This window comes from Fukomys damarensis, unplaced genomic scaffold, assembly GCF_012274545.1.
Source record: "Fukomys damarensis isolate Sample0158 unplaced genomic scaffold, DMR_v1.0_HiC HiC_scaffold_20, whole genome shotgun sequence".
Classification (NCBI taxonomy): Eukaryota; Metazoa; Chordata; class Mammalia; order Rodentia; family Bathyergidae; genus Fukomys; species Fukomys damarensis.
In genome coordinates, this window is record NW_022900932.1 from 4,319,068 (window position 1) to 4,330,823 (window position 11,756).

Below are 11,756 nucleotides of genomic sequence, written 5' to 3' on the forward strand. Positions count from 1 at the left end.
ATTTTTTGAGACAGGGTCTCACCATGTAGTTGAGACTGACCTGGACCTCACTATGTAGCTCAGGCTGGTCTTGAACTCACAGGATCCTCCTGCCTCTGCCTCCCAAGTGCTGGGATTACAGGTGTGCGCCACCAAGCCCGGCTTAAAAGCAATTTTCTTTGGCATCCTATCAAGGAAGCCCAAATGAAAATTAGGGGTCTTTTATTAAATCTAAGTTTTGGTTATGAAGGGCACTTCTGTATCACCTGATCCAGAGGGTGGCTGTTTTCAATTTCATGGGTATGCAGGAGTCATTTTTCTTCCCATTCTCAACTGTGGATGGTGGTTTTTTCCTTGTTAACAAGCTGATTGGGAGAAGATAATGTAAAATGGCCAGAATGTTTTGTCTCAGCCCTGTTGGCAAGGGTTGGAAAAGAGGCTAACAAATCGCATTTGGTTATTGAATTTAGTTTGGAATTAACCTACAGCTCAAGCCACACTCATTTTATATATTAGAAAAATAGACAAAAGTATTAGCTTTCTTCTTTTTAGCATTGTTATCATTTGGAGTTTTCTTTGTTTTTGTTTTTGTTCTTGTTTTCCCCCACTATGTAGTTGGGACTGACCTGGCACTCACTATGTAGTCCAGGCTGGTCTTGGAACTCACAGCGATTCTCCTGCCTCAGCCTCCCAAGTGCTGGGATTATAGGCGTGTGTCACCATGCATTTGGTTTTTGATTCATTATTTCTGAAGCTTTTCTAACTTCTAAATGTTTTATTTTAAGTTTGTTATTTCCTCAACTTGACGGTTTTCTGGGGCTTTTGGTAAAAATAAGTGGAGGGCCCGGGATTTAGCACATTGTTTCCACGGTGCCGCCTGCTTCACAAGTGCAAGGACCTGAGTTTGATACAAAAAAGTGGAAGTGGATTTTTCAAGAGTATTACAGTGGGTGGCACACGCCTTAATCCCAGCACTCTGAAGGCTTAGACAGGAGGATCACTGTGAGTTCACGGCCAGCCTGAACTGCAAAGTGAGACCCACTTTAAAAAAAAAATGAGTAGTACTTCTGAGTTGTTACTTAACATTTTGTAATTATTTTCTAGGATTTGCTTTTACCTGTGCACTATTTGGATGAATATTTTGGTGTCTTTTGTTACAGAGATGCATCGTGATTCCTGCCCACTGGACTGTAAGGTGTATGTAGGGAATCTTGGCAACAATGGCAACAAGACTGAGCTGGAACGGGCTTTCGGCTATTACGGACCACTGCGAAGTGTGTGGGTTGCTAGGAACCCTCCTGGCTTTGCTTTTGTTGAATTTGAGGATCCCCGAGATGCAGCTGATGCTGTCCGGGAGCTAGATGGAAGGTAATTTAATAACTAATGTGTGCTGGCAGTAAAATGTCTTGTCCGTGTCCCTCACCACACACACACACTCGCACACTCTCGCAGACTGTGCAGCCCAGGCTAGCCCAGAATTCATTTTCCTCCTGCCTCAGCTTTCCAGGTACTGGGATTGCAGATGTATGTCACGCCCCTGGCCTGTCTTTTATAAATACTGAATTTTTTAAAAAGTTACGGGCTTTTTTTGTTTGAGACAGGGTCTCACTATGTAGTTGAGACTGACCTGGAACACACTGTGTAGCTCGGGCTGGGCTTGAACTCACAGCGATCCTCCTGCCTCAGCCTCCTGAGTGCTGGGATTACAGTTGTGTGCCACCACACCTGGCCTTACAGAGCTTTTTTATAGGCAGCTTTATGAAGTTTTTGGAAACCACTAAGGGAGCTGGGCATGGTGATGCCTGTCTGCAATCTTAGCACTTCAGAGGCTGAGACAGGAAGCTGCAAGTTTAAGGCCAGACCAAACTACATAAGGAGACCCTGTCTCAAAACAAAACAAAACAAAAAACAAAGAAAAGAAAATAAAAATACCAGATTTTGACTTGCTCTACCTTTTCCTGGCTTTGAAAATTACTGAGTTATAAAACCAAAGAAATTTGTTAGCTTAGAAGGTCCAAAAATAAAATTCTCCTTCAGAATTTGTGGAGTAAATCACAGTGCCTTGAGTGAAGCCCTGTTCTCCTTGCCTGCAAAAGGAAGAATAGTTGGCTCCTACAGCTCTAAAGCTGTATGAAAGGCTGTTCACGTAGGCAAGTTGCAGCAAGTCTGCGCGACCTGCCTTCCCTGGTTCTGGTGGCTCATCTAAACATGATTGTGGGCGAAGGCAGGGGAGGCTGTGTCTGCCTGTAATTTTCTATGCACCAAAACTTCTGTGATTGAGGGGAGAGGTAATATAAATGGGCAGAATGTCCTGTGTTACTGAAAACGACTGATAAATTAAAGCATAGTAAGTAGCAAATAAATGTCGCAACCTGCCTCTTAAGAAATTCATACAGGAAAACTTGTTCTTTAAAAATAAATCCAGGGGTCTTCACACATAACTTTGCACATTATCATTGAACTCAATAGTTTAGATTGTTCCAAGTGAGGAAATAAATTGAAGTGAGTTTCTTGTGAATTAGTACTTTTATAAAAATGCCATTTGAGGGCTGGGGATTTAGCTCTGTGGTTCCGCCACCTGCTCTGCAAGGGCACGGTCTGGAGTTCAATCCCCGGAACCAAAAAAAAGTGCCATTTGATGTATCTTGAGGGCTGGGGATTCAACTCAGTGGTGCTGTGCATGCCTCGCAAGTGCAAGGTCCCAAGTTTGATCCCTGGTACTGGGGACAGCACCATTTGATAATATTTAATTTGAATTAATCTAATTTTACATGTCAGATACAAGGAAATTTAAATTTGTATTAAATGTTGTGCCAACTTGTAGTTGTGTTCTTTGCAAAGTGCCTTATCCGTGGCTTTTTCCAGGAAAGTTGTCTGTTTTCAATGTAACGCCTCTTTCCCCCACAGAACATTGTGTGGCTGCCGAGTCCGGGTGGAACTGTCCAATGGAGAAAAAAGAAGTCGAAATCGTGGCCCTCCTCCTTCTTGGGGTCGTCGCCCACGAGATGATTACCGCAGGAGGAGTCCTCCCCCTCGCCGCAGGTACTTGGGAGAGCGTGTTTGAGAGGTGCTGGTGGAATGGAGTAGTAGTAGGAGCAGGTGTTTCTCCTAAAGTTCGTTGGTGGGTTTTAAACTCGGAAGAATCAGAGGTTTCTACAGAACTGGCTGGGCATAGTTTGGGGTATGTGAGTTGTGCTGAGTGTTGGCTTTTGTCTGTAGGTCACTGTTCATGTTGGTAGCTAGTAACTTCTGTCTTGGATCTATCTTCTAGTTCATCTTCTAGTTGCATCTTTCCCCGTCTTCCCTTATACTTCAGTTTAGGCCTTTTTCATTTCTTGACTCCATTATAACAAACATTACATTCAACTCTAGCTCTTCACAAAAATGTTGTTTTCTATTAGCGCAAATGTAATATTGATCGAACTGGCAGCTGTTTTAATGTTACAACTGGTAAAGTAGAAATTCTGAAACTAAAGTCACTGACCTATAAAAGGGGACTAAGAAAAGCAGTAACCCCAGTCATCTGTTCTTCAATCCCAAATAGGAGAGAATTCAGTTTTTTTTGTAATTGAAAGTGACATCATTCTTGGACCAGGCAGTATTGTCTGGGTGCTAACTCCACATCTCCTCAAACCCTGCAAAATATAGTTTCTGTAGGACTGAATTTACCTCTTACAGGTGGGAAAAGTCCTAGGAGATGAGTTCAAAATCTTGCCCGTTTTGCTGTTTTGAAAAACAACACACTGTTGCCCATCATAATAAAGAGTATTTGTTAGCTAAATAGATGGTTGTACTGATGGCTTGTTTTTTTTTTTCATTTTTTTTTGTGCTTTTTGGTCCATCTATTAATAAAAATGAACCCCGTTACAGAGTCACCATCATGTCTCTTCTCACCACCCTCTGAATCTGCATTAGCCAGTCAACTAGCCCTTTCAGCGTCATGTGACCAGCGCGCCCCATTCAGCTTGGCTGGTGTCGTTTCACATGACCCAGGCTGGCCAGTCGTCAGGTTGCACCGCCCTTTGGTTCCCGAGCATGCTGTTTTCTCTCAGCCTTCTCTCCAACCTTAACCAAATCGGCAGCAGCCACCTCGACCGCCCACACATTCCTGGCCAATCAGCTCAGCTGTTTATTTACCAAATGTCTTCACAACAACTACAGCAGCAGCCTTCGGCTAACAAAAAAGCAGGAAAAATCCACAACACCCCCTTCGCCAACCAACTAAATCCAACGCAACATCTGGCAAAACCTTTTCAGCAAATTCTTCCTGGCCGTCAGTCCGGCAGCCTCACCTCACCATTTCTAGCTTGTTGAAACCCAAAACTAGTAAGTTTTTCCTGCTTATACAGTTTACTGCTGGTTAAAATAAGGAGTAAGCGGCTTAAAAGTAATTCTTTTTCTGGATCAAAGGCTGGCTGTGCATAATTGAATGGTAACGTACATATATATTGCTTGAAAAACTTTTAAGGGTGATAGGGAACTCATAATGTAACGGTCTTCAAGTGAAACTTATTTGCATGTGTGAGATGCCAAACTAAAAATTTTAATCTCTAACAGATTTTAGCTTTTTTTTCCAGAAATTTATCAAATCCTATCACCTTTAAATGGTTTTACTAACAGTTTTCAAAATTTTGGGGGAGAAGTGTGGGCCAAGCTAAGGTAATTTTGATAAGTCTAAACACACTCTTAAATGGGACGTCACAAATACAGTTCTAATGTAGCACTAAATGGCATCAGTATTGACCCCTACCGCATTTTCACAAAATTACACTATCCACCTAGTACCTAAGTCTTGTTACAGACTTACAGGTTTGCATGGGTTCCAAATACCGGTTTATGGTACTGTTTTTGGAACTACTTGTGGGACTACATTTTGGTGTGGTGTTTGGGTAGTGCAGTTAAGTTTGACATGAAGTTTTGCATTGGACAGATCTGCTGTGAAGCATTCTTTGTTAAAATGAATCCATGGTTGGAATACCTGCTTTTCACTTGAGCTTTTGTTCCTTAATCCTTCTGTGCCCTTTTTTTCTTTTCTTTTTTATTTTTGGACGATGGGTGCCAGTTCTTCAGCACGTTCACTGGGCCCAACAGTGAGATTGAAAAGTTGGGAATTGCCTCACACCATAAATGCTAATTGATGATTAGCCTAATTTTCTCGTTTCTGCTTTTAGATCTCCACGGAGGAGAAGTTTTTCTCGCAGCCGGAGCAGGTAAATACAGTTTTGGGGCCACTTTCTCAGAAATACCAGTGACAGATAACTCCTGAGCTATTTCCTAAATGGTGTGATCAGTGGCAGTCGTGAATCCAGTGGTGTAATAAGGCCAGGGCTGAAGTGCAGGGTGGCCAGCTTTGAGGTTTCAAAGACTTTAAAATATCTTTGTGAGGTCTAATAGCTGAGTTGTCCTGACATTCTTTCTCTTTGGTTTAGGTCTCTTTCTAGAGATCGGAGGAGAGAGAGATCCCTGTCTAGGGAGAGAAATCACAAGCCGTCCCGGTCCTTCTCTAGGTCTCGCAGGTAAGGTCTTCAATCAGAGCTGGTTAAGACCTTCTGTGTACATTGTCTTTTAAGCTGTAACTTTGTTGATGTCGCTGAGTGGCCCCGAATAACAAAATTTTACTCATTTCTTTTGTTAGCCGATCTAGGTCAAATGAAAGGAAATAGAAGACCAGTTTGCAAGAGAAGTGGTGTACAGAAATTAACTTCATTCGACGGGAGTATGTACAGAAAATTCAAGTTTTGTTTGAGACTTCATAAGCTTGGTGCATTTTTAAGATGTTTTAGCTGTTCACCTTTGTCTCTTGGAAGTGACACAAGGATGTAATTCTCTATGGTTTGAGATGGATCATATGAGGCATGTAATACCAAGAATTGTTACTTTACAATGTTCCCTTAAGCAAAATTAAATTTGCTTTGAACTTTAGTTTTGCACAGATGGAAAATAAATCTCTAAATTCTACCCAGCTAAAGTGTGATGTTCTAACGTTACAGAAACAGACTTGTTTCACAGCTGGGATGATAGTGTGCAGCTGTAGGTAAACGTAGGCTCAAAGCAGCTGTGAACATGCCAGCAGGTACAGATAAAGGCCACGCCTGGAGCTAGGCGAGAGTTGGTTTAAAACGGAACTGTGTTTACCCTGGGCAGAGTTTGCCTGGTTGGTATAGAATCAGATAAATTTCAAGAAAGTTTAACCTTTGCCTTGGTCACACGCTCGTTATGTGATGCTGTATATGAGGACATAGCTGTTTGAGATATTATTTGAAACCTGAGATTTCAAAGTAGCAATGTCCTGCCAGTTTAAGGGTACATTGTAGAGCTGAACTTTGCTTTACTGTGCAAGATTTTTTTCATGCTGTCATTTGTAATATGTTTTGTGAGACTCTTTGGGATTAAAGTTTTGGTTACAAATTGTTATTTAATTTGGAAGCCTGTTTTTCCTTGCAAACTTAAAATATATAAGCTTGGTACCAAGTCCAGGTATATATAACATTCCTATTAGAAGCCATACTTATATTTTCTTGTAAAGTGCTTTTGAATTAATAAAATAGCATACCTGTGAGTCAGTTGAACCCATTGTTAGCATTGTTCCATCCCGTGGAGTGCAGTTGGTTACACAATCCTGAGTTTACAAGAAACATCTGACAGGCACGGTGGATTAGTCTAACATGAAGGAAGTTTTGGTTATCTAAGTGATGATTAGTAGTTACCCAGTTTTTAGGAAATTGAAGCCATTTCGGGATCCATCATACTCAGTAACTGACGTTTTAAAGTAATCAGCAACCTGGTATATTGTAACCCACATGAAGCTGCCCATAAAAAATGGTTTTTATCTTTAGCATGAAAATTCTCCACAGTTTAAAAATTTGCTTCCATTTTATGATTTGAGATGTTGCATGGGAATTCCAAGCTGATCCTTCGTGTAAAATTTCACAATACTGGTTCAAATGTAATGGTGCAGAATGGAATGTGGAGGCATGTAAACCTTCCTCTTAGAAACCTGGAAGAGTTGTAATTTCAAATTTTTGTGCAATTAGATTAAATCATAATGCAACAGTCTCCTGGCTTAGTTTCCTTAAATGTGCTCCATAGCTTGGATCTGCTGTGTTGACTGTCGTTAAAATGAAAGCTAAGCCATCGCATTGAGTTGGATGTAAGGATGAGACACTGTAGGACCTAGAACAGGTATTTCCAGTTGTCCTGTTAACCCTCTGCACAGATCTCACCAAGAGAGTTGGCGTTGGTGTGAGTCTTCACAGTCGTACGTTTTCAGGGAAAACTTTGCTTTAGAGCCTCCTGTTGGTTCCCTGGGACGTCCCGATTTGGACCTTTTGTCCTTTGCCATTTCCCCAGGGTCTAAAGCACCCTGTTGGTTCCAGCCGGGGTGTCGAGGGAGTTGAAGTGAGGTGTGAGCTGTTGACACTGCTCTTGGAAATGTGCACAGGGTTTGAGTCAGAACCTGAGAGGAAGTTGGGCTTGTGGCCCTGATGTGGGCGACTAACGCTCCGTTGGTGATCACCTTGACTAGAGTCCCTGGTGTAATTTTATTTATTACGGTTTGGAAAAGCATGGGGTGTGGAGATGGTTAACGCCTTTACTGACGTTAGGTGGTGGTGGTCAGCCCAGCCTTGCCCATTCGGAGTGGAGTGGGACAGGAAAGGAGCCCTGCCTGGGGTGCAGCGGCCGTCGGAGTATCTGAACACCGCCGGTTCATGCTTTGTGGTTGGGTCTCCGGCTCAGTTTATCAGCACATCTGACCTGCATGTGTTAAGCAAAAGGTTATGACGTTATAAGTTGGAGTGTTTAAGCGTCTTACAGGACCTGCCACAGCCATGCAGTGCATTGATGCAGTCTGATGGTTCTCACCCAAGCATAGGAGACATCCTGACTGCTGCTTATTTTTATAACTAGGGTTCCGGTTCACTTTGGTACCGTGCTTTTTAGTTAGGAGTTACATTGGAATCTTGACCAAGATTTAGTTGTCAGACCTACTTGGTTATCTATCTCTTCAGTTGTGTATTTTTGTTCTGCCAGGCCCGTTGCCTTCTGCTTTCTTGTTTTGTTTTTGACAGCGTGATAGATTTTTACAATTAAAGTAGCTGAAGAAAAACTGGTTGGAGTGTTGTACTCTAACCTAGGCAACCTGGGACGTTAGATTGGTTTCATCTGTTTTACTAGGAGTCCCTGAGCACCTGGAAATGACTGCCTGTAGCCCCCTTGAGGCTCTGAGGAGGTGCCTGAAAGTAGCTTTGCACCTGGCGCTGCTGAGCTGCAGCCGTCCTAGTGCGGTAGGCGGGTCAGAGAGTAGCGTGCTGGGTGGACTGGACACAGCAGTAGCTAGGAATACGTCTCCACCCAGCCCAGGAAACGGGAGCCCAGGTTTTCCTGCAGAGTTTCAGAGGGCCAGGGTGTAGCTCAGCAGTGCGGTACCTGCCCTGAGTTTGGTTCCCACTACCAATAATAAAGAGCCTCCCCAACCAGCCAAGTAAGTCTTAGGAAAGGGCTGGCCGGCTGTGGTGGGACAGGCTGGTAATCCCAGCGCTGGGCAGGCTGAGGCGGGAGGATCGTCACAAGCTCCAGGCCTCTTCCCTGAACTGCACGGCAGGTCCCTGTCTCAGAAGGAAAAAAGTGCCAAATGGTCATTTACTGTAAGTGAACAAACACTGGTTTTAGTGTAAGCAAATTAATATCCGCTAAATACTTCATAATACTGGGTTTGTGAGATATGGGGAGTTTGTTTTAGTTTGTGGAGCAAAATTGAGCCCCTCTGCTGTGGATTTATCTCAGTGGCTCTGCCGCCTGCCTCGAAAGCACAAGGACCCGTTTGATCCCTGGTACCAAAAAAAGAAAAAAAATTGAGCCCCCAGAAAAGCTAGAGACCTTGGCGACTTGAATTTCTCCCCCTTTGTAAAGTCCTGACTGATTGAGCTGTGTGAGCTGTGGAACTTTGCGGTGTGTGGGGTCCACAGTCTCAGTGCTGGCTGGGGTGACGTCGCTGGGGTTGTAGGGTCGCTGTTCCGATGGACTGGCCTGGGACGAACTTGGGACCATCCACCCTCCTCAGTCCCCCAAGTGCTGGGATCGGGGGTGTGCGCCTCACGGTGGCCACTGTTCCTAAAGCATAACCCTTGGGAAACAACCCTTGTACTGTGTACCTAAAATGCACCAATAACTGAATGGAAAAAAATTTCAGGCCCCTGGAACAGTGCCGCCAGAATTACGTGAGTAGATGAAAAACCGGGTAAGTCTTCAGTGGGCACGAATTGGAGAGAGAGTCGGTCCTGTCGCTGGCCTTCCACGAATCAGACGGCGCACAGCCGAACCGCGGGGCCTGGGCCGCCTGCTGAGTCGGAGCTGCTCCGCAGCCCTGGGGAAGCCGGGCACAGACAGCTCGGGGCCTCCCAGCCCTGCAGGCCTGCTGCGGGGAGGGTCCCAGGGTCCCGCTCTGCCTTCTGAGGAGCCCTGGCCCAGGCAGGTGCTGGTGCTGGTTTTGTGCGCTCCAGGGGCCTCCCCCTGCGTCCGGCAGGTGTTTGGAGAACCCGAGCGCCGGCAGGGTCAGAGGGTGGAGTGGTCAGCGATGCTGCAATCCCAGCGCTGGGGTTCTTTTCTGTGCATTCAGAGCCCCGGCGGATGTGCACACCCGAGACCCCGGCACTCATCCGTGTCCAGCCCGGCCGCGCCTCCCCTGCCAGGGGAGCGGCCTGTGGGCAGAGTCGTCACCGTCCTGCTGGCTTTGCATCTTTAGCTCTGAACCGTGCGTCCCAGACACTGCATCCACAAGTTACCGGTGTAGATTTTACTCCGGTTCTTTTGAGACCGGGTCTCCCTGTGCAGCCCAGGCTGGCCTCCAGCTCGGGGATCCTCCTGCCTGGCCGCCCAGTGCTGGGATTGGAGGGGAGGACTTTGAGAGAAGCCCTAAATCCAGGGGTGCCGTCGCTGTACCCCTGGTTAGCTCTGCTTTGGTTTCTCACCTTGGCCTCAGCGGCATCCCGGCCACTCCGTCCTCTCGGCAGACCGAGCGCTCTGGACCTGCAGATCGGGGAGCCCTTTGTATGGCCGCCTCGCTCCTGAGTTGGACCCCTCATGTCCCGCGAGCGCGGCCTTTCTGAGCTGGGTCGCCCTTGCTGTCTCCCGGGCCACCCCGGGGCCGTGGGTTTGGTGGGGAGTAAACCCGCGGTGTGGCTCGGCTTCCCGGAGGAGGCTGCGGGGAAGTGCAGTTCCCCACGGAACCGGCGGGGGCTGAGTGACACCGGGGCCAGGCTCTCTGAACCCTGCGCCCCCCAGAGCCTGGCTGCCTGCCGGCCCGTCCTGGCAGATAAAGCCTAAAGCTGCAGGTAGACGGCGAACCGCTGGGCCACGGGAGGGGTCCCACGCGCGCTCACAATGGGGCAGGCGACGGGCTGGCCCGGGGGCCCGTGCCAGGACTCAGAGATGAACCTGCTCTTTTCCCTCTTTTGAGAAAGACATTCCTGTTAATTCCTTATTAGGAGATGTTTCTTATCACGGTATGATTAGCTTTTTGCTTTTTTTTTTATTTTGCAGTGCTGGGGATCAAACCCAAGTTCTCACACAGAGCTACACTCCAGCCCCTAAAATTACTTAATGGGGGGGGGGGAAACTTTTTACTGAGAAACACTGTTTAAAAGGAAGTTTGTGCTCCATGTTAGTGACACAGGTCCCTAATCCCAGCTACTTGGGAGGCCGAGGCAGCCTGGGCAATTTAGCAAGACCCTGTCTCAAAAATAATGTGTGACTTTTTTAAACAAGTCCGTTTGCTCAGTTGTAGAGCTTGCCTAGCATGCACAAGGCCTCGGTTCCATGCTCAGTGTCACAGGGAAAAGCAAGTCCCTGCACGGAAGCCCTCCTGGCTGCCTGCAGTGAGCTCCCAGGACCTCCACCAGCCAGGCATGGTGCTCTGGGCCCCGGGGCCGGCAGATGCCAGCGGCCCTGCACTGCTGCCCTGCCTGTAGGCTGCACATGTGCTGTCAGCCCACTGTCCTCTCCTTGAACGGTCCACTCTTCTCTCGGTTTTCTTTTTGGGGGTGGGGTTTGGAGACAGAGTCTCACTATGTAGTTCAGACTGCCCTGGAACTCACTGTGTAGCCCAGGCTGGCCATGAACACAGCGATCCTCCTGCCTCAGCCTCCCAAGTGCTGGGATTACAGGCGTGCGTCACCACGCCCAGCTGTGTTTTCTTCTGCTCTTTCCTGCTTTCCTGGCGGTGGTGGGGTTGTGAGGAAACATTTCTGTTGTTGCCTAACAGATGCAAACACGGTTTGTTTCAGCATCTAAAGTACATCGACTGCCCTGTTGAAATCTGACTTTGAGCTGAACCAAGGCCAAATGGATTGTGGGTGAATTGTTCCCCAAAATCTATTACAGTCAGCAAGAGGAGTGCCAAAGCAGCCTCCCTAAGTCACTGAGTTGCCCAGGCTGAGTGCTGGATCACAGGTGTGCACGGCCACACCTCCTCACTTCCGTGTCACTGATGGAGCGTGTCAGGGAACTCCGAGGCGCTCGCACCTCTCCCGACCCAGCACAGGAATAACGGAATAACGTTCAGAAAGGGCGGCCTGAGGACGCCACGCAGGCAGGGCTGGGTGGGAGCCGAGGGAGGGCCGTGGAGGGGACTGGAGCGACTACGGGTGAAGGTCCGTGGGCACGGGGGCCAGCGAGGACAGCAGCACCGCCTGGGAATGGGGTGAAGCTGCTGTGCCGAGGGAAGATGCGGGGGAGCCCCGGTCCACCGGTCTCCGGACGCAGGTGTGGGACGAGGGTCC

At 47.2% G+C, this 11,756-nt stretch overlaps 1 protein-coding gene across 1 annotated transcript in view; it reads left to right on the forward strand.

Annotated features, from left to right (window-relative positions):
* Positions 1 to 7,033, forward strand: part of Srsf3 (serine and arginine rich splicing factor 3) — an 8,903-nt gene extending 1,870 nt beyond the window's left edge. The window contains exons 2-6 of the mRNA XM_010638825.3: positions 1,140 to 1,347; positions 2,887 to 3,021; positions 5,151 to 5,189; positions 5,409 to 5,495; positions 5,615 to 7,033. Of these exons, the coding sequence (XP_010637127.1) occupies positions 1,142 to 1,347; positions 2,887 to 3,021; positions 5,151 to 5,189; positions 5,409 to 5,495; positions 5,615 to 5,642 (495 nt within the window). The 5' untranslated portion in view covers positions 1,140 to 1,141 and the 3' untranslated portion in view covers positions 5,643 to 7,033. The remainder of the gene's footprint in view (positions 1 to 1,139; positions 1,348 to 2,886; positions 3,022 to 5,150; positions 5,190 to 5,408; positions 5,496 to 5,614) is intronic.
* Positions 7,034 to 11,756: the final 4,723 nt, after the last annotated feature.